The 22,809-nt window shown below is 37.9% G+C and overlaps 1 protein-coding gene across 1 annotated transcript in view; it reads right to left on the bottom strand.

Annotated features, from left to right (window-relative positions):
• Positions 1-22,608, bottom strand: part of LOC109031279 (uncharacterized) — a 137,259-nt gene extending 114,651 nt beyond the window's left edge. The window contains exons 1-2 of the mRNA XM_019042723.2: positions 22,456-22,608; positions 18,101-19,426 (exon numbers count right to left, since the gene is read on the bottom strand). Coding sequence (XP_018898268.2) covers positions 18,101-18,317 — 217 coding nt within the window. The 5' untranslated portion in view covers positions 18,318-19,426; positions 22,456-22,608. The remainder of the gene's footprint in view (positions 1-18,100; positions 19,427-22,455) is intronic.
• Positions 22,609-22,809: the final 201 nt, after the last annotated feature.

Raw genomic sequence — 22,809 nt, 5'->3', positions numbered from 1 at the left:
GTGGCACAGCAGTCCTGTTTCCCGAGAATCGTCGCACACTGTCGTATCTGACAGGAAAACTTGGCCAAACACCCTATTTCAATTACAGCTCTTAAAGAGAAAATTGCAATTTCAGGAATTTGTATGATTTTTTGCATGACTCCGTTTAGTCTCCATCTCGGGTTTTTGAGTTTTCCCCCCGTTTTTATCCTTTTTCTTCTTTTTCCGTCATTACTAAGTACACTGGCATGTCGAATGCGACACGGAAAATTATTCCGCGAGTTAGTAAATTAGTCCGTAAATTAGTTATTCCGTGGACCTGTCACGAGAGTGATGGGAGAAGGGTATCACCCTGTTCAACGTATCGCCTCCGGATATTATTTGCAGAAATTTCCAAGTTTTTGTCGGTCAGAAAATGTTGAAATTTCCGAGTAAGTCTTTAATTCATTCGTCGTCGTCACCACCACGCAGTTATGAGAAAAATAGAAGAGAGGCGACTACAGTTTGTGACAAGCAACCATGATTGCTGCCTTTAAGTTTATAATAATAAAATAAAAAATAAGTTTATTAATAAGTTGTTTTATTTTTTTTCCTTTTTCTCTCTTTTTTGCCTTGTCGTCACTATAGAGTAACTATACAGGGAGAGTACTGACATGTCGAAATGTGAAGCTTTTAGGGCCCAAAAGGGCAGCCAACCTTCTAACACAAAAAATATCACTGCTATTCTTTAGATTTCAACATTAGACCAAGATGGCCAAGAATGTTCACAACTGAGCGTTTTTTCGCAAAACGAGCGAATGTATGCCAAAACTAAGTCAGATACGTGCTTTACAAACGACGGGTCGTAAAAATTGTAATTAAATCAATCTGGATAATTTGAGCTCGTAGGTTGCCTGCCTTTTTTGGGCCTTATAATAAGCTGTATGACCTTGCCTCAAAATTATCGACGTGTCCGTTCTCTTCCAATGTAGGTACCTTCTCTAGTCAATTCGGTACAACGTATCACAAGAATCACGGGGAAAAGGTCATTTTTTGCAGAAACCTCCAAGTTTTTGTCTGTAAGAAAATGCTGAGATTCCCAAGCAGGTATTTCATTCACTCTATAATTTTGAGTTGAGAGAGCTTTTTCGCACAAGCTGTCAAGTAATTAAATTTTAATAAAAAAAATCACTCATTTGCGACGTGATTAAACATTATCTGCCTAATACAAACTGCAAATAACCGCAAGTACAATTAATCACATTTAATCTGCAATTGATTACATCGCAAGTGTGACAATTGTTTTTTTTTTAAAACATTTTAATCATTTCATTCACTTGTCATTACCGCCATGCCGTTTGTAGAAAGGGAGAAGAGAAACAAATTGGAATAGGTCCAGTTTGTAACAAGGAACCATAATTGATGACTCATTTTAGAGACAAGGTATGTACAATTAGTTTCCCGATGAAGAGTGGTGATGATTGATCCCACAAAATTTCACTCAGAAATCAACAGCGAAAACGCGAATGTGTGGCGTCACAGTCTACGGGGATCATTTGGGGAATTTCACTCAAGCTGCGCAATGGAGCCACTTTTCGCAGATGGAATCAACAAAGCCTTGTGGAATAGCTTTGGCCAGGTTTTGGTGTCAAATAGTACGGTGTGCGCCGAGAGCGAAAGAGGAGAGTCACTGGGGCGCCCAACTTTTTTACCCGCAAATATTCGGTCGCGCTGGCCGAACTTGGTCTGAAGTACGAGCCCCTGCATTCAAACGGACGAACATGAAAAGGAACTATCTACAGGTCGTCAACTTGACGCCCGCGAGGGACATCGACCGAGAGTTCCGGACGGTCATTTTTCCAATGCGCACTGAATGAGTAATTAAGTGGCACTGTCAGCACTGCTCTTTCCGTTCAACCCTCTTTCTGTCAAACTTTTATTGAGGAGACTGTCGGCATTGCGTTCTGTTTCCATTCAACCCTTCCATTTCAAACTAAGTGCCTTGTTTTTTCCTCGCTTGCGAGATGGCTCCGTAGCCTTGTCACTAGAGATAGATGGAGTATACCTTCAATTGACCTCACGAAAATAACGTTGAGATTTCATGTCATCACATTTTTATGTGCTACATTTTGCAATAAGAAAACACTAATTCTAACTGATTTTAAAAACAGTATATGTGTCATCAATTTATGTATGCACATAGGCGCTGTAAGAGAGGAGTCAGAAAAAGCAGTTTTTACGCACAAATAGTTAATTACTTAGAAAACTTCAGCACTGGAGTCCAAAAAACTTTCAGCCAAAATGCAGCATTCAGTCGAAAAAAGGTTAGCGTTAGCTACGCTTTACTTGACGTGTCACCGTGACTTTTTGAGGCTTGTCACAGTTTAACGAATTATTTTTGCATTAATTTCGTAGGATTGTCTTATTTTGAGAAATTCCATATAAAGTTATAAATCATTTATCTGGTTCCATAAAAATTGGTCGAATAGAAGATATTTTATTTTAAGTAAATTCTTAACTATCAGTAAAATTTTTAAACTCACTTGCATGTAAAAATAGGTATTAAATTGCCCGATTTAATATCTTTACGCGCAAGTGAGTTTACACATTTTACTGATCATTTGTCTTGTGCGGGTCTCCAAACGTATCTTGAATTTCTTAACTAACCTATCACAAACGAGTACCGCAAAATATGCTTCCTATTAATTTAATTAAAATCACAAAATTATGAATGCATTTTTTCTGGTTGAGTTTGCATATAATATTCTCTGAACAAATCTTCGATTCGTTAAAAGTTTTTTAACATTTTTTTGCAAAATCGCAATAAATCTCTCAAGCCTCTTTAACTTACAAATTCAACTGAAAAAATTTCCCTCGATGGTTTTCTGAGAAATAAATTTTTTGACTGCTTTTTAAGTGCTGTGTCTTTTAGAAATCAACTTATTTCTTTCTTTTTTTTTAAATAAACTAAGGTTTTGCGCCTCTCACTGCTTTGCAATCCAACTTCGAGCCTTAGGGGTTACGCGTCACTCTTATAATTTTATAATGTAGAAGTAAAATAATAATAATAAAGAATTAATAGTCGTTGCTGTTAGGATGGATGTGATAAACCTCAAAAAGTTTAGTCCAAAAGAACTATCCTGCAAGTGTGTCACAAGACAATCTGAAACTTACTTTTACTCAAAATTCGCGCGCGAGTGACTATACTTGAAAAAGTTTCTGCGTGTTCCATTGAAAAGCCGCGAGAAAGATGCGTCTTGAGGAAGTATCTGCAACAGCATTCTCAAAGCGGAAAGAAGACTTTAATATTAGTTTTAATTCATCGTCACGCAATCCTGGCTCTGCGAAAGCTTAGGCTCGCATAACTTCCTCGTTGCACGGAGCCGAGACGACGCCATGCAACAAATTTTCATCCCATGTTCGCCCAACTTTTCCCATCGGCGTGAGATATAACGCACGCTTTCCAACTTTCAACGTATGCAGAATGCAGCAGCAAAATATGAGCCGCACGATTTCGCCGAGATTCTCAGAAACCATACCCTTTCTCGTTACAGGATTGCAGTCCCGTAAAAAAAGGGGGAGGAGTGTTTCAGTCTGTTTCTCAGGATTTTGTAGGGAATGAACAATTGAAAAAAAGTGTAGCTTTCAAATTCCGGAACTCGGAAACTTTTTTACTTCAGGCATTTTCAACTTGTGTGACGTAAATCTGCTGTGAAATACGCCGAAGACGCAATCCCAGATAAGACATAATATTTTTACAATATTGGGCAAATACTGTCAGTACTGTCGCAATATTTACACAATACTGACAATATTTTGATAATATTATAATCAAAATTATTTTTTTAGAAAATATTTAAAGAATCATCATTTAGTATTTTTAAAAATAATATGTTTACCCAAAACATCATAAAAATATTTTCAAAATATTTGTATTTCAATACTGTAAAAATTTATATCGTGAGAGTATTTTTAAAATATCAGTACATATAATATTTATATTCAAAATATTTATTATATATTTTAAAAACATTTTAAAAGACAGTAATGCATTGGTAAGTATTTTCAAAATATTTTGAAAATATTTTAAACAATAATACTGCTATTCAAAATATTTTTAAAATATTTTCGATATCCTAATCGGTATAAGTCATCATACTAAATGCCTGCCCATAACGAAAAGTATTAAACATAATAAGGCTTCGATTTAAGACGTAGCTCAAATGTGTTCTTTCTGAACAATTATCCATTATTTTCAACCTTATTATTCATAAAGGTTATTGCAGTTGTTGTCAAATTTAATATAATATAATATAATATATATTTTTTTGCCTCCCAAGAAATTGTTGAATTTGATCCTTGAATTTGTTTTTTGACCTTGAGGTCATTTTCAATGTATTTGCGCGTGATCTCAGTTTATTTCTTTTTTTGTTTCGTTTGTAGTTCATGTACTGTTGTGAATATTATCATTGAATGAGAATGTTATCATTCATTCACATCTGGTTGTTTATTTTTTATTTTTCAAATTTCAAATGAAACATTTAAATTCAACTGAAGAAGAAATTCTTGATCTCGTGTGCTTATTGGTCTCCTGTAGAACTTGCACTTAGTAGCTGTGCAGCTGTGAGATTATGGCAATCGCACCTGCATAGTCTTTATGAGGAAGACATCAAACTGCAATCAAATGCAAAATGCATCTCAGAATGTCGATGAAAAATTTAAAGAGAAAAAAATAAATAAAATAATAGAATGGTGGAAATAATAGAATAACAGAGACAAAAGAAGAGAAATAAAATGAAGTAAATCAAATTAATGATAAAATGAAGTCAAAGACTAAACTGAAGTAAAACATTAGAGGGAGCAAGGAGATGAAGTAAAAAAACTGAGATGAAGAAAAAAATAAAGTATAAGGGAAAAAACTAAATGAGGTTAAAGAATAGAATGAATTTAAAGAATTAACTGAAGTCAAAAAAATTATGATGAAGTATTAAAATAAATTACAGTAAAACAAAACAAAGTAAAGGAATAAGAAGTAAATAATTAAAGAAAAAAAATGAAGTGCTTGAAAAAAAAAAAAATAGAGTGAAGAAAAAAATAGAGTCAGCAAGGAAATAAAACAAAGTAAAACGATAAAATAAATTTAAAAAATATAGTAAAGTATAAAGTAAAATAAATACACGGAAAAATCCAGGCAGATGGAAAATATCCTAGTTGCCCGTCCAACTCGACGTTAAATACCGGTTTTAAGTCACTGAAATACATCGTCTAGTGAAGCTCAATCGGTAGGGTCGTCGGTTAGTGTTAGGTAGGTCCCGGGTTCAATCCCCAAGGTGGATGAAAAATGTCTAATCTGCAAAATCGATTCAATAACATCCCAGTGGTTTCATTATTTTTATTTTTCATGGTTTCTAAAATTATTTCCACAATTAACCCTTTTCCACCATCCCCTAGCTGCGAACCCCTAAATTGATTCAATATTGGTGTAGTATTGTCTCAATATTGATATCCAAATACTTTCCCTTTGAAGTACTGGCACAGTATTCTCAGCCAAAGTATTGGCACAGTATTTATGCCAAAAGGAAAGATGGTGTACACTTTTAACGTTGGCTCAATATTTAACCAATATTGGCCCAATGTTTGCATAAATACCAAAACAATATTGTTTAAATATTGCCTAAATATTCCTGTCTTATCTGGGATGACTACACACAGGAAAGACAGCCAACACGCGCACGCTTTTTCTGAGTAAAATTTGAAAAAAAACACGCAAGGCATATCTCAAAAAGTCGGAAATTTACCCATCAGTGCACACTTTACGAACTTCATATCACTTGGTTTTCAAATTTACCACGTTCGAGGGCACTTTTTCTTTAGCTGTTGGTAATAGAGACAAAGAGAGACCCTCCATTAACCTCTTGGTGACAAGTGGAGACTTGATTTTTCGGGGACTCAACAGTCCCTCGGGGAAAGTAGAAGGCATCAATGGTTATCACTCTTATGATGAGCCTTATGGGTGGCGTAGTGAGCCAAAAAAATGTACCAGAACTTTGGTTCGTTTGCCAAAAAAATGCTCAGGACGTCCAACACCCACCTAGTGCCTAAGTCAACAGTTAAATGTTGAAGTAGAAGCTTCCTCCACTGCCAAGATACCAAGTCTCTTACTTCGTCCCTGGTTGGCAATCAAATTAGAAAGACTAATCTACTTAAATGTTTTTCAACACAGTAAAAATATAAGGAGCAAACAAAGGCTTGGAAATAATAAATGGAATGGCACGTGAAAAATAAATACAGAAAATAGTTGCGGAGATTGTTTGTTTGTTTGTTTAGGTTAATTTTTAGTGGTTACCTAACCCTTGATTGCTAGCGAGTAAGAAATAATAAGTGCTTACAGACTTGGTGAATTCAAAAATGCGCCGTATAAATTACTCACATTTTGTTCAATAAGTGAATTTTATCTAGGGAATATATACAATTCTCATGCGCTAAACTAATTTTAGTGCAAATTTACAGGTAAATAGTGTGCTCATTTTGCTAAATCTCATGTGTGCAACAAACCATTGCTCACGTGTTTGGGGCCATTCAATTATTGCGCGTGAGATAGTTTGACCGATTTTTATTCCTCCCTTGTAAGGCGCTCGTGAAACAACTTCTTACCTACCCTCTTTTGAATTAGGGGATACTGGCATGCCCCTCCCTTTTTGTATGCAGCGATGAATTGAAAATTTTATCGTCATTACTTTTCATGATTTAAACAACAAGGCATACATTTTAAATGGGGCATGATATAGCGGCGTATTGAATGCAAAACAAATCAGTATTTCTAATGATTTATGATTATTTTCGTTCAAACATACAACATGGATAGTATAGAACGTTCCTTGGAATAATACATTTTTAATTTCTAACAGTATAAAAAAAATCCCTTCTAAGAGGAAGAGTGAAACGTATGCCGCTCAAACAGCCTTCAATTAGGGCGACTAGGCAGCATGCTTACTCGCGAGTTTGAATAGTTGCGTCAACCAACTTGAAGTGCAACTGCGACGACGTACAGCCTATTTAGTGCTGATGAGTTGAGCAACAGAGGGAATGCTGACCATCCTGAAAATTGCCTTCTGTTCCAGTATACTTGTTACCTAACTTTAAAACCAAAACAAGTACACTAAGAACACTTTTTCCCCTCAGTTTTGTACTAGTACACATTAGAGTTAAAAAAAAAAAAAACGTTGACTTTAATTAAAATTTTGGGAATTTCTTGGCTTTGATTTCCGCGCGAAATGGTTTGGAACCAGCACCATTTCTCCACCTTGTTACATAGGTACAGTTTTGGGCCATTCTTTTAGTGTTTTTTCTCGTTTCTACTAGAAGTAGCTATACCAACACACTGATAAAAATATCTGTGTTCTAATGTCACTGTCTGTTTTGGTCAATATAGGAAGTTAAACACAAACCTACACAAATTGTGTGTTGAATTCTGTATCTGAACAGTCTGCAGTGAACTTAGCGCAGAAATCAATGGAGAGACTGGGAAAATGCATTCCTCCGATTGCGTCGTGCGCATTCAGCACTCGTTATTTATTAAATTTCTTAAGGAAAACTAGCTGGCATTTTCTCTTAAAATTGCCAACCTAGGGTTCTTCATGTTTTACTTGCCTCATTAATCAAACTTTTGTGTTGAAATTTCTCTCTGTGTAGAAAAAAGGCGTCAATTGGGGCGTCAACTATGAGAGCAACGATTCTTTCTTCTCATTCGTGTCTGTCTTTTCGATGCTTCGATACAAATTCTTACGAAGCAGCCCGAAACGATGGTAAGTAACATGAGAAAACAACAAAGGGAATAAACGGGAGACGAGGCTATAATTACAACACTAAAACCCCGAGACGTTTCGAATCAAAACTGAGTCATTTTCAGTTGAAAAATAAATATAATATTAAATGTATCGATGAAAAAACCTGAGATATTCATGTTGGTGGCCGAGATCCGAGAAATACGAATTATTTAATTTTAAGCGCACAGCCGATAGGCAGCGCTTTTTGATTTCGACTTGCCTCTGAGTACTAGTATACTAGTGCTAATGCGTTTAAATGGCGCACCAGCTCATCGATGAGTAGGCTTTTTTTTTTGGGGGGGGGGGGGGTCCAGTTTTAAAATAAATAAAGCTGTGAAAACTGTATTTTATGCTTTTAACGTAATGCGCAGGTAGTTTCGATCGTTTGTCTATAAGAAATTTCTTAGCGGTAGAGTAATTCTTATCGAAATTGATCGATGAACTCAAATGAAGCCTAAAAAAAACGCGCCTGATGAGCTCAACGGTGAGCACATTTTCGGGAAACAAAAATACGCGTTTATGGTTTCCTTGGTAACCTTTGTTTGCTATCAGCTGATGTTTTATTTCCATTTCCCAGCCAAATCGACGGAGTTTATACGTCCTTTCTTCACTAAATACATTTACTAACACCTGAACGCTTTTCTAATACGTCAGTATTAGAACTTTCCCGCTTTTTTAATTTATTTTCCGACTGAAAATGACTCAGTTTTCAGTCGAAACTTCTCGGGTTTTTAGTATTTTGTTTTTAACCTTGTTTCATGTTTTCCCCCTGGCTTTTTTTCTCCTTACATACTTCATTTCTTTATCCGCCGTGTGTTTCTTGTACCTCTCAGATTCGCGTTTCCTTTCCGGACCGTTTAGGCTTTCCTAATATAATTACCGAACGTGGAACGAATTACAAACGTCTCGCTCTATACCGAGAAGCGAACTCGGGTCCAATTAATCCGGAGTGTGAGCTTGACAGTCTTTCTCGTAAGCGGCTGAGCCAAGCAGCGCTGCCATTCCAAGGAAAAACGCCGCAAGAACATTCAAACGTTGCCAAAAATCTCTGGATTAAACCCTTAATTTTGAAAAAAAAAATTACACCTGTTTTCAATTCGCATTCACGAATGGTCTAAATTTAAATTGTAGATGGTGGTCACTGGAAAATTGGAAGAAAAATAAGCACAGGATTTCCCAAAATTGCGTGTTTTATCATAGGAAATTTGACAATGTACGAGAGCTCATGCGGGGTTCTTACGTAGCACGGTAGAGCGGATGACGATCACGGCCTCCGCGTTCCTCCTTCAATCACCGCGTTTCCCTTCAAGCTTAAGGAACTTCGACTTCTCCATTAACTTCGAATCTTTTCGCTTTCTCCTTCTTTACCCTCTTCGACATCTGCTCAAGCAGCTCCTTTTCAGAAGGTTCTCGTGGCAAGATTGAAATGACGAGTTTAAGGAGATTCCATGGACGCCATATTTTGTCTCAGAAAGGCATGCGATATATCGCATCCATTGGCTCCATTCTTTCAGCTACTCGTCATTTTTCTCCAATTTTGAGATCGAAATTCTGTTGTCAGGAGACTAAAGCACTCACATACCAATTTTAACAAAGAAATTCAACGTAATAAAGGCGTGGTTTTTTTCAAGAGAAAATATCGCATTCGAGTGCAGTTTCGATATCAGTATCGAATGCGATGTTTTCCCTCTAAAAAACCACGCTTTTAGTACGTTGAATTTCTTTGTTAAAATTGGTAAGTGAGTGCTTTAGTCTCCTGACAACAGAATTTCGATCTCAAAATTGGAGAAAAATGACGAATAGCTGAAAAAATGGAGCCAATGGATGCGATATATCGCATGCCGTTCTGACACAAAATATGGCGTCCATCGAATCACCTTAAGCTCCCTCTTTATTTGGAGGTACTCCATCGAGGGAGACAGGTTTTGTCGGTAAGCACGTTGGTAAGTTGAATCTGTCCTCGGTTGATTGTTGGCTCCGGCATTTTTTCAATTGACATCTGAACTGAAACCAAAAATTTTTGGGGGAAATTGCGTTACCTCAAATTTCTTGACTTGACGAGTTTCAGCCTTTATTTTGCCTATCCACTATGAAACTACAGGAAAAAAACAAGGAGAAAACGGGAAACAAGGCTAAAATACAACACTAAACACCCAAGACGTTTCGACGCCGGAAAAATAAATTAAAAATTAAAAAATATCGAAGAAAAAACCGGGGTTTTCTCGGGTTTTTAGTGGTGTATTTTAGCCTTGTTTCCCGTCCCCCCACCCTCATTTGTTTCCTGTTACCACTGTCTCGGGCTGTTTCGTAAACATTTGTATCTATCTACCAGACACTGCATCTCGGTTTGCGACGTTGCACACTCCCTGTCTTACTTTATTTTTTCAATGGAAAATTAATCAACGTCAATTCTTGAGAACTTAGGTACGAGATTTTCTATCTCTGTGCAAAGAAAACTCTGTGAAAACTATAAATTATAATGTTGATTAGTTCTCCCTAAAAAAAAATAAAATGGAAGCGGAGATTTTTACACACCACAAACTAGATACGTAGTATGGTAATTTCTTCGTCGATATTTATACTCCACATAATCGGATTTTGATGTTTGATTCCTGTAGATCAGCTAGAAATAATAAGATCCGTCCAAACAGCAACTTTCTGCGTTGAAAATTAACCGAGATATTACGCTTTGAAAAAGTCGGCTTATGACGTCATCTACCACTGTAGTGACACCCTTTGGTTTCTTCCGCCTTGCTTTCATCAGAGTTTCACGTTGAGTGACCTGTGCAAATGTGTACCTTGCTGACCGACGAAAGCAAGGTGGAAGAAACCTAGGGTGTCACTTGTGTGGTGGATGACTTCATGAACTGACTTTTTCAAAGCGCGAAATCTCGGTTAATATTGAACATAGAGAGTTGCTGCTTGGACAGATTTTATTAATTTTAGCAGATCTAGACGCGAATCGAGCATCAAAACACGATTGATCCTGTGTCCAGAGCGACTATGACTCATTGTCGATAGGTACGTCAAGTTGATCCAAGACGGAGGAACGAAACCCCATTTCAAGGTTCCTAGATTAACTCAAATAATTCAATTCGCATAAAGAATATCACTGTTCAATTTCTGTCCAGAATTTAGCTGGTTATTGCGCATAGTCAAAAAAAGAAATCTGCGAAATTTGTGTCAAAAGCGCTCAACAGTTTCAAAGTAAAAATACAACTTGTTGGCGAAAATTTTAATACGTTGAAATAAAACTCTCTCTCTCGTCCAGGTAACGACGAACTGTCATACCCGCGAAAAGGAAGGAATCTTTTATTTTCTTGTTTTCTTTTTCTTTCTTCTGTCTTATCAAGGCGTACTATTTCATCAAGAAAGATCAACATTACATAAAATTTTGTCGCTCGACTGTTCTTCTGTTGAACTTCGCTCAACTCCTAGCACAATACAAAAAGTTGGGCGAGAAAAAAGTCGGAAGAAGCCGTAGAAAAAACTTGGAACTTGTCTGAGTGCAAAAAGTTGGATCACTTAAAACAATTCTCTACGACAGCAAATCAATAAGTCATTTCATCGTTTAAATTAAATCTATGTTGGGATAGGGGAAGGGGAAAGGATACGAAAAGAAACTTTGATAGCTTTAGTTGCGTTCGGTGTGCTGTATTTTGTTCGACGAAAATTGAGCTGCCAGAATCTTCACTTCAACGAGTTGAACGGACGCTGAAACTGGGAAGGTATTTGACTAATGGTAGACAAGATGTATGATGTGATACACGGTATCGGCGTTTAAATCGCCTTCAGTTATGTGAATAGGCAATATGGCCTCTTAGGAGTTCGAATAGTTGCGTCAACGAAGGACACAGCGTCACATTCGTATGATGCAAACGGAGCAAGCACCCCAGTACTTTTAAAGGTAAAAATTATGAAAAGTAAAGAGAGGCATGTATTAAAGCTGCTCTGGCAAGAAAAATCTTCGCATGAACTTTTGACCTGTAAAATTCCATAAGCGCAAACCCCCAAAATTCAAATGATGATTTGCGCTCTCAGGGTAATGAAAGCAGGCAGTCGTTTGGGCAAATAATTGCCCTTGACACTGGGAGGAAAGAAACGGGAAAAACTTTACGTGCATCAGAAATCTGATTGCAATTTGTCCAAAAGAAGAGGTTTAACTGAATAGGAATCTTTTTTGTGGAGGTTCTCTAAAAGCGCAAGTTCCTAAATAAAGTAATACATAATAAGAGGGATACTTTGCTTAATTTTTTCCAACGTCTTACTTAAGATTTTATACCCGAAACTTAATGCAATTTCCTTTAAATACCTCATAATTAATTCATTTTTCATGAACCCGGTCTGCTAGTGCTTCAATTCGATGACTGGAATAATGAGTAACGTATGACATTTTTTCTACAAGCTTTGGGTCCTGCCGGGAGTGCCGGGTGCTAAACTGGCCATTGGTTGATGTACATACTTCTGCCTGAACTTTTTTTAACCCTCTCGAAACAAAAAATATGTTGAGATGATCGCAGGGTGGCAAAATTTGATGAAAAAGAAAATCTTGAAATTTCAGAAATTTATGAAAGACATTGAAAAATACAGAATTCCCTTTCATGTTTCACGAAATTTAAAAATTGTGACTTTCTTCTACTTTTCTGTGTTTGAGTGGGGGTTGCATATACTCTAGATCCTGAAAAGTATGAAATATTTCACAGCCTGGTGAAATTTAATGAAATATTTCACTGAAATGTCCAATCTTTCATTCTTTTCTTACGTTTCATGCCACCCTGGATGATCGCGCTACAAAATTTTTCATGAGGTGACCATGAAACGACCTTGCCGCATTCGTCTTTCTCAGCTGAGTATAGATGTAGGAGCCGGAGCACACATTGCAAGAGGGCAAGGTTATAATACAATTTTTTTTTTTTTTTTTTTTTTTTTTTTTTTTTTTTTTTTTTGAGTTTTGTGGCTTCTATTATAATACAATTAAACAATCCAAGCTTTTTCTAGAACATTGCCAATGTCGCATCAAATCAGTAAATGTTTGTTTACATCGCAAAATCGATGAGACATGCGTAGGAAGTTGGCGGGGGTGAGTGTATTTTATGTTTCAGTTTTGATATAAGGATAATAGGGAGGCTCCCTGGCCGCCACTCGGCTCAACCCCCAGAGGACGCTTCGCGTTCTCTTAGGCCCGCGTCGACAAAAGAACGACCAAAGAAAATGAAAAGATTTTCATACCCGACTCTCATTTATCCGATCTCCCTCTGGCCGGCAGCAATTGGATCAATAAGAATCAAATGAGGAAATCTGCATTTATTTCAAACATCACGCCAAGACTGAAACGAAATGGAGCGTTTCGTCGCTTTTGCATAGTCTGTAGCAAAGGAGCATACCATCGATTCACTTACCCCACCAACGGACCAAGATTCAACATTTCCCGCTTACTTCAATTTTCCGCTAAATTTCCAATTTTGCCCCTCTTTCTAAGCTTTCTGGTATCCTCTTATATAAAAAAAAACCTGGGTCCTATTTTCAAAATCTGATTACAGCGGGCTCATTTATGGACTATCACCTGTCGATAACCGCAAAAATTATGAAAATCGGCCCCGTAAAACGCTCAAACGAACTATGACAAAAAATAAAAAATTACACTGTTTAAATGGGAGAATTTGCAATTTTACTATGTAATATAGAAAAACCCGAGTCATTTTTTAAAAATTCAAATAAAGCGGGCTTATCTGGAGACGACTGCTTGTTGATAGCCGCAAAAATCATGAAAATCGGCCCGGTAGAACGCTGGAACTAAACGTTACCAGATTCGCAAATTTAGGAGGTCTCGGAGCTTATATATATGATGCTGAACAGAATTTGTAGAACGACTAGTAGTTAGAATATTTTTTGTAAAAAAAAACTAGTGGTTAGTGCAGCATGATCGAATAGTAAATAACTGAAAACCCTAATAAGTTGACAATTAGAGTAAAAATTAGGTTCACTATATTTTATTTAGATGGGATTGAGCAAACAGGGCACATAATGGGTCACTAAACCATGAACGAATTTTGACTTGCGAATATAGTTTTCTGAAGGAAAATGACGCATAGAACACGATGCGCACATTAAAAATGCGAGCAAGTAGCTCAATAAACAAGAAATGCGCATTTCAAATCGCTCAACTTATACGCAAATTTAAAACGCCCCGGTTTCGCGCCGCACCGAATGATGTCATCCGGCACCAATCAGAAGCGGGCACGGGTTTCTACGACGTCAGTTAAACGTCTATCTACTCTTCGTATATGAGAACAATACTAAAGTCGAAATTATATATTTTGAATTCAAAACTCGAATCTCATTCATATGTTAGCTGTAATAAACAAGCAACAATTCCACATTGAATTACGTTTTATTTTAACAAACATCAGAGGAAAATGAGAGGAGACTGCGATATGACTACCGCAGTACATCAACACCGTCAATTTCCCGCCATTCGGGTGCGTTTGAAATGTCTTGCAGTTTTTAGATTTTTCAAAAGCGGGTTTCTCCGCGATTTCGGCTCCGTAAAAATGCGGAAAAATCACCACGTTATCTACTCATATAGAACTTTCAGAATATTCAATAAAATAAACAAGGTTTAGTGACCCCCCCCCAAAAAAAAAAAAAAAAAAAAATCTTTCTAGCGAATTAACTTGGCTTTTCAATTTAGTCGCGTGGAGGCTGGGTTTGAAAAATTCAAAGGAAAGACATTCATAACTCTTCTGAATGATACATATTTTCTTTAGTAAAACTTGGCAACATTTTGATGCTCACATGGCGTTCTTCCTTCTAACAACAGCAACAGCATACATGCCTACCTCTTGCACAGGTTCCATCTTTGCACACAATAACATGCAAAAGATGCTGCTATAACAATGAATACAGGATAGCACAAGAGTGAATAGTACCACTCGTCCATTATACTTTTCTCTGAGCTCCGTAAATGAGAAGGAGTGGAACTCCCTTTAACACTCTCCCTTCCCATTCCACCCTGGATTACACTGATGCTTGTCGGTGTGCAATCCTTCGTCGATGCGCGTGCATTGTAGGAGTGCTCATGTATTGTGAACTCCATTAGAAAGCATGAGCATGGTAGATAGGCTGATAAGATAAAAAGGAAACAGGAAGAAAATTAAAAAAAAAAAAAAAAAAGTGAAGGGGTAAAAACTTTAGTACGAGGGTAATCACAAAAGTCTTGCGCGTTTTGCTCAGATTTCAGAACTATTAGGAACTAGGGGGCTATGCCCCTTGGCCGCTACGCGGCCCAACCCCCAGAGGACGCTCTGCGCCCGCGTCGACAGAAAAATGACCAAAATAAAATTAAAAGAGTATCATGTCCGACTCTCATTTGTACAATCTCCCTCTGCCGGGAGCGATTGGACCAAGAAGAATCATCATCAATTGTTGAATTTAAAAAAAAATCGTAGCAAATGGGTTCCGAAAATTCTAGCTTATCGCGCGCGCCTGGAGGTAGCGGGAAACGCATCGAAGGTGGCGCGGGAGAAATGACCTACTGAGCGACCAGTTCATCTAATTTTTAAAAATATGGGTTTAAATTAAAGCTGAGAGTATGCCTCATATGCGCATTTAATTGGGTTTTCCCTATCTCTAATAATTTTGAAATGAGAGCAAAACGCGTAAGACTTTTGGGATTACTCGCGTATGAATACTAAACTAGGTTGTCTAGGAGTCTTGAAAAGTATGTGCTCAAAATACGACTAAATTCGTTTCTGGAACACGCATAAGTTGATTGGTGTTTTTTTTAACTCTATAAAGTCAAATCGATAGAAACTATAAACGAAGTCAAACAAATAGTTCTGAACCTGATTTGCAGACTTCGAAACCCTTATTTATCCTTTATTCATTCTTTTGCTGGAAGCTATTTAATTTCCTCACAAGGTTCATTAGTCATATTTACCCGATTTGAAAGCTTTTTAGAGTTTTGGGGATTTTTTCATACTTTCAGACCGAGAAAAATGTTTAAAAGCTCTTGTTTAACATGAGCCTCGAGCAAGAGCAGAATTCTTTTAATATTAGAAAGTGTAATTTCAGACTTTCTCCTTTTAATTTAATAACCAAATATGTTGCAGTTATTAAGTTCAAAGTTACTAAAGCGAAAAAATTAATTAAATTTCAATTGTACCCTGGATAAGTTAAAAATATTGAGACATTGCTTGTACTTCTAAATAACTTTACATTTAGAATAATATTCAGTTTAGGACATGAGATGATAATAATGTGTTGTATGTTCATGGTTCAAGTTCCTTTTTTCAACGGATGCAGTTTATGCTGGTCTATGTATTGTAATACTTCGAAAAATAGATTCCACGTATCGTACCAGAATGCTATTACGAATATGATGAAAAAGGGGGCAAATGGATTAATTCTCAAAGAGAAATTCTAGTCCTCAGAAGTGATACATCTCACGTTAGATAAAACATTAGTGAACTTGAAAAGCGTGCGAGAACTTCTCTGTTCTCTAAACCCGAGACATTTCAAATTTCCTGCTTTCAGAGACATATCCACGCGTGCCGGAAAAGTTTTGGGTGTGAATCTGAGATTCTCAAGAAAGCGTTATTCATTTCCGAAATTATGTCATTCCCAAACGGATCTCGTAAAATCGTCTCGTTGCGCATTTTACCAACATGTTTAATTCCATGGCGGAAATTCACGACACAAAACTATATGAATTCCTTGCAACTTACAGCTTTGAGCTTTCGTTTCACGAAAGCCGGACGTCCTGCAGGTACTGCGGGCGGAGGATCTTCAATATAATAGGGATAAAAAGTTCAGAGCTTCTGGACATTTATTACATGAAATACAGCCGACCAGTGAACTTGGCTGTGAAGCTCGGTAGCCCGGAAGTTTTAATCTACTAAAAGCTTCGTACGGGCTTTTCATGGGAGACGCATAAAAAAGACTGCGAGAAAAAAAGGCGGCATCTCTCCAATTTTATGACTCGAATTAAGAGTCGAACCGCTTTATATTTTGTGTTTTCTCCATTTCACTCCGACACGCTGTTAGAAATTTCAATTTGAATAAAAATATTCTCCCATTTAATTTTCCCCGCAATATAATGTTAGTTGTTTATGAAACAAGGATTTTGAAACAACTGTTTGTCAAACAACGATGGACACTGTTTTCATCTCTTTCTAAACAACCGGGATTATTTTGGAAGGATTATTCAGGGGCATAAGTTCTTCTTGATTTGATTCAAACTTTGGCTTAGTGTGTCGCTCTGTCGCAACAAAATCGACTCCTGTTTGTTGTCCTTCCTATTTTTTAAGTGTCTTCTTAAGAAAATCCTCAAACATTCCATCTGCGCTGGATAGGAATCCGATTTTTAGTGTGCCAAGGCACTATGAGCTTCCCTGAGATCAAGGAAAATCATGATCAAACCAAGGTGTTCAAACTCTCAAAAACTCCAGGGGCCCTCAAATTTCTAACAAACTTCCGTACTTTTTTTGAACCTTGCTTTCGGAAGTACCTCTTAGGCCCAAAATCCTGCCATCAAGCAAAATAATACCTGGAGCTGGCGCAAAAAAGTTAGTGAAATTATCTTGAAAGTTGTTCATTTACATACTTTGGTTATACGTTCGGGAACTTTGAAAACCAAATATCCAGAAAAAAGGGAGTTTAAATCCTCGTGCTTTTTCATGGGAAGCTCCTCAAATGCAAGAGTGCTTGTAGACAAGGTAGGGATTTTTTCTTCAAAGTCTTACATATCGACGGCGTATAAGTCTGCAATCACATACCTCGTTTGCGGTGTCTGAAAATCTCCGCCTCTATGTTATTTTTTGAAAGGAGAACAAATTGACATCATTCCTTGAAGTTGTTGCAGAATTTTCTTCGCACAGAGAAGAAAAATCACAGCAGTTTTAAAGACTTGCCGTTGAGTAGTTTTCCGTTTAAAAATTAGAGTAGGAAGTCTGCGACGTCGCAAACCGAGTTATGTGATTGCCTACTTACACCGTCGATATATGAAACGACCCACGAAACGGGAAGTTCGTGAGTCAGATTTTTGGCAAGATAAGAACATGTCTACTAATTACTGTTTAAGTGGAAATTTAATCATAGGTACCAGAGACATCGTTTGTATTTTTTTTTTTCATCTGGTCGACGTTAATCATAACTGTTTATATTATTTTTAGATGTAGATTTTTTAACTTGCCGTTGTGTAAAACACTTTTTGCGTTAAACTTGAAAGAGAAGTAATTTGATGAATTGAGTCGTTTCTTTGTTGAGTGGCCCTCTGCGACACAGACGCACGAGAGATGGGTAAGAAGAATACTCACTCTGAGAATTGTTAATCCTCTTGATGCTGGGGCAAACCCTCCAGAGTCCAATTTTGAAGGAGACGGTGGTCGGTACGTTGGAGTTGGGCAGGAGGATGGGCTCTTTGGTGAAGAGCCAGACGTTGCTCACAAACGCGGTCACAAGTGTCACGACGGAAATCAAGCCGATGAGAATCCCGGTCCGGCTCAGAGCACTACTCGTATCACCGCAGCACATATTTCGGCCGCGATCACATCCTAACCCGCGCCTTCGAATCTCGCCGCACGCAACACGCGAAACACCAATCCGCGCTCACGCGACTACTCGATAGCAGGCACTCCATTTTCACGCACTGATTCGCTATTGAGAGCCGGTATCAATTCAAAGCAGGTGCCCTCAAAGTTTGATGAACGCTGCACGCAATGCAATAATCGCGTCCGACAATGATATAAATAGTGGTAACAGACCCAAATTTTTGTATTTTAAGCTATCGGTAAAAATTTCAACGCACAATATCGAAGAAGAATTACGAGCGTAGGAGATTGGAGGGTTTTCCCCTCTGAACAAAATCCTTCCTAAGTTGAAAGATTGTAAGAAGGGATCATAAGTAAACATAGAGATTTTACTTCATCAGGGATTACGTTTATCGAAATATTAAGTAAAATTCTACTCTTGAAATTACTTCGAATGTAAGAACAGATTTTTTTCTTCTTTTTATGAAATGACGGGTGCCTCAGGTTTTTCTGTTGAAAAGTCAAGCAACGTTAGTGATTCTCGAGCCTCCTCGATAGATTCTTTAAATAGTCCTTCATTTAGAAGATTCTATCTTAAAGTTGATTGAAACTACGAATAGGAGCTGCAAACAACTCGATTGAAAGAAATGTTCCTCCTCGGGATAGGTGATTTGGTCTAAACAGCTGTTTCCGTTACTAGTAACGACGAAAAAACCAAGTTGTGTCGACTTTGTGTGATTTTCAAGTGACGTTACTTGAAAACTTTGACCGTAAAGACGATTAATACAACGAACAAGAGCTGCAAACGCCTTGATTGAAAGGAATTGTAACTATGCCTCCTCTTGAGCGTAAATGATTTTGCCTACACGACAACAATGAAGGAGCCCAGTCGTAATTTTACACGCGAGGGCAGAACGTCTGCATAATTGGATCCGAGAATCTTGCCTAATATCGCTCCTTTTGCTGCAGCCGTGAGCACGAGTTGGTTTTCTTTTGATCCACTTCCGTCTGGGTCGGGAGAAAAATCTCGACAATGCAGGAGCGCCAGCCCTGGCTCTTGAGCCTGGAGAGCGGAACCAGACCACTCGAAGCAGGAAAATCACCGGTGAGAATCTGAAACAGACGAGAGGATGCCGTGAAACTGCAGCCGAGGCAGGGTGCATTGTTAAATGGGAGAGAGCCTCTAAATGTATTTTGCATTGCACGACGCGGGTGGCCCAACCCAAGAGTTTGAAGGGGAAGTATACAAACAAGAGGCTGAGACTGGGACCCGAAATCCTCGCATGGTGAATTTTAGTCTCAAGTGTCAAGTAATTCGAGTCCCTTTTTTGCGCCTCTTCATGTCGAAGGTTTTATTGCATTCGTCTTTGTGTGCATTTTCACTCACTCTGACGCAATCGCAGAAGTTTCGTCTCGTTCGTCTGAGTCTGCCAGTTTGGAAACAATTAGGGCCGTGGGATGTGAAGATACATTTTATCAAAAGCCAGTCCCATATTTTTAGGTGAAAGTTTAACAGGTATTCTGAGTGTCTGTTTGCTAGTTTCTCCCTTACATCGTCGTCCCGCCGACGTAAAGTCGCAGCTACATTTCCATGTCAGCCCTCCTCTCCCTATAACTTAATGCTTTTCATGGCTCACGTCAAAATAGAGTTACGCCCTTACGTCGGAGGACGATGAATATTTGAGCATAACTACGAAAAAAATTCAAAAATCCTCTCATAAAATTCCTCGATATACCTAGAGAGATTCTCGTTATAACGATAGTCGAAATTTAATAGAGGAAGTTGAAGGGACCGACCGATTTCCTCGTAACATATAGAAATTCTTGCTATAACGCGATAGTCGTTACATAGAGAAAGTACTGTAGTAAGTATATCTGAAAATTTCAAAAAAAAATGTTTGTAATTTTTCCCAAAATACATAGTTATTGAGAAAATATGGCTGCACGCGCGCATGCCAATACAATGTTTTTCCTTGGCAAGACATTTAAATGTTTCCTGGCACTTCATGTGTCTTCATGCAGTAACCGTTGATGTTAAGAGAATAACTGTATTGTTTTGATCTGAAACAGCCTTTCGGCGTTTCGTGTTCCTCAATTTCCTATTTCTTCTCCAGGGTTTTATCAGGCTTGATAACCATTGTGTATTCTAGTTCGACCGTTTTAAGGAAGAACGTCGCACATAGATCTTCGGATATTACCAAATTTCCTTTGACTTAACGCGATTTTCTCGAGAAACTTGTAAACAGCCGCCCCTCCCCCCTCATTTTTCAGAGAATTTTATTCGCAATGGATCATTGAAGAGAGTGCAAAATTAAGCACCACACTCATTTTTCATCAACATTTTATGTAGAATACGATGGATGCATTGGAGTTTCCCACATTCGATTCATAAATAAGAATGTTTTATGTGTTTACGTCGATTAAATTCACATCCTGTTCACAAGAAAACAAAATCCATCTAGTGCAATCGACTAAAATATTCTATAGAAATTGAAATATGGAAGACATCGATCATTCATGATGAAAAAATCTTCCTGTGCGGTGACCTCTTCTTCAGGCGAGATCAGAGGTGCCCTGTGTCAGAAGAGCAGAACATGTGTAAAAAAGCAAGCTCCTGTATTTGCCTCAAGTATAATAGGTACTTAGGCTGTTTTCAGTGGCTGATATGACGCACGCACGTTGATTCTGAGTTTATAACTAGCGGATATTTGAATTCACTATAATATAAACCACAAACAAAAACTTCTCACTAACTTGTGAGCTAATCTTAGAAGTCCTCAAATTGGACTACATTTTTTAATTAGTAACCACAGTTTCTGACTCATACGTGTAGACACATATTATGTGCACAGGAAAACTGATAGCCATACGCCGTTTTCAATTGAGCTAAAAATTGTAGGTCCCAATTGAAAAACTTAGTTTAATTGTTCGATGTGTTCCCACTTGAAATTTTGATGAGGGAACACGAGCTGCGTATATGTAGTTCTTAACTGTATTGTAGTCTACTTGATCGGAACCGCACCTAAAAGTCTCGTAGAAAAATATGCAATTTTTGCAACGAAGAAGCCAACCATGCCACATTTAGCCTTTTGCTTTCTCGCTCATTTTATGATGTTTTCGTGCCTCTTCTTTTCATGTAATTTTTGGGGAAAAAACGTTATCATACGAACTCATCATGCGAAATTAAAATCAGCGGCATATAAATGGCGTGGGAAAAATATTTAAGTTTTTGATATGTGCTTCAGGTAGCATCAGCACCTATACCATTTACAGTTGTTACGACGGAATTTTTTGTAGCCGCAGATCATTGAAATCCTTTGAAATACATTTAAGTCCTCGGTAATATTGTTGAATGACTTTAGATCCGCCCTTGCAAATTGACTAGATTTTGCAATTCGGAGCGAAAATTTCTGGCTCAGTGTAGGAACAACGCATGTACCATTAGTATCCTTATTAGCATAATCATTTTTACGAATGAGCGAAAATTTGTAGTTCCTAATTGCAAAACGAAGTCCAAATCATCATATTATCATGCTGTTTGAGAAATCTTTGAACTTCTCTTGATCACAATCTACAACAAATGTGGCATCTGGGGGAGTATGCACTAATTTTAGATCTTTGCTTCTGGGGTACACAAATCTATGTTGCAGCTTTTGTAGAAACATGAGATAAAAGTCCCGGATTTTTTTTCTGAACATTTCAAATTTTTAGTACATAATAATTTTTACCAAAAAAAAAAAAAAAAATAAAATAAAAAAACACCGCTGAAGATTTGCAAAATCACGCCACAGAAGAAAGTTTCAATTTTTAAAAAACAAAAAAATCCGATGCTACAAATGAGTAACACCGTGCCATAGAGGGTTAACAGAAAACGAAACTATATCGCGATTTCACCATTTCTGTAGATTTCTCTTCGATTACAAAGAAAACTAGGCAATTTTTGGGGTATAGCTAGACTGATTTTGGCAAGAAATATAAACGCACGGAGTCGCGTGAGAGTTAAGAGAACACTAAACCATATCGCGATTTTACCATTTGTGTGGATTTCTCTCAGAATACAAAGGAAACTAGGCGATTTTTGGTTTAGCTTTACTGATTTTGGCGTGAACAATAGGTGCACGGAGGAGTGTGAGAATTCTTACCGGTTGCGAGATAATCGTGAAAAGCGTCACGTTTCGACACGACAAGGGATGCGAGACGGCGGAATTGAGCGCGTGGTCGGTCGCGGCGTGGTTTCGGAGAACTGACTAAGCTAGGGCGTCGGCGTCGGCGTCGCGATGCTGCGAAGGGCGCGGGTCTCAGGGATGAGGGATTCCGTCGCCACAACCAACGCCGCCGCCGCGCCGCCGGGTGACACGCATCACGCATGACAACAGCTACTGTCTCGCCGCGCCACGCCGCTCATCACCGAGCCGAACCGCCACGCTCCCGTCTTACCAAAGAGTTCAAAAAGGGCAAAAATGAAGTTTTCGGAGAATGAATAATACCTACTAGCT

Source organism: Bemisia tabaci, chromosome 4 (genome assembly GCF_918797505.1).
Source record: "Bemisia tabaci chromosome 4, PGI_BMITA_v3".
NCBI lineage: Eukaryota > Metazoa > Arthropoda > Insecta > Hemiptera > Aleyrodidae > Bemisia > Bemisia tabaci.
This window is presented reverse-complemented; position numbering and strand designations above follow the sequence as displayed.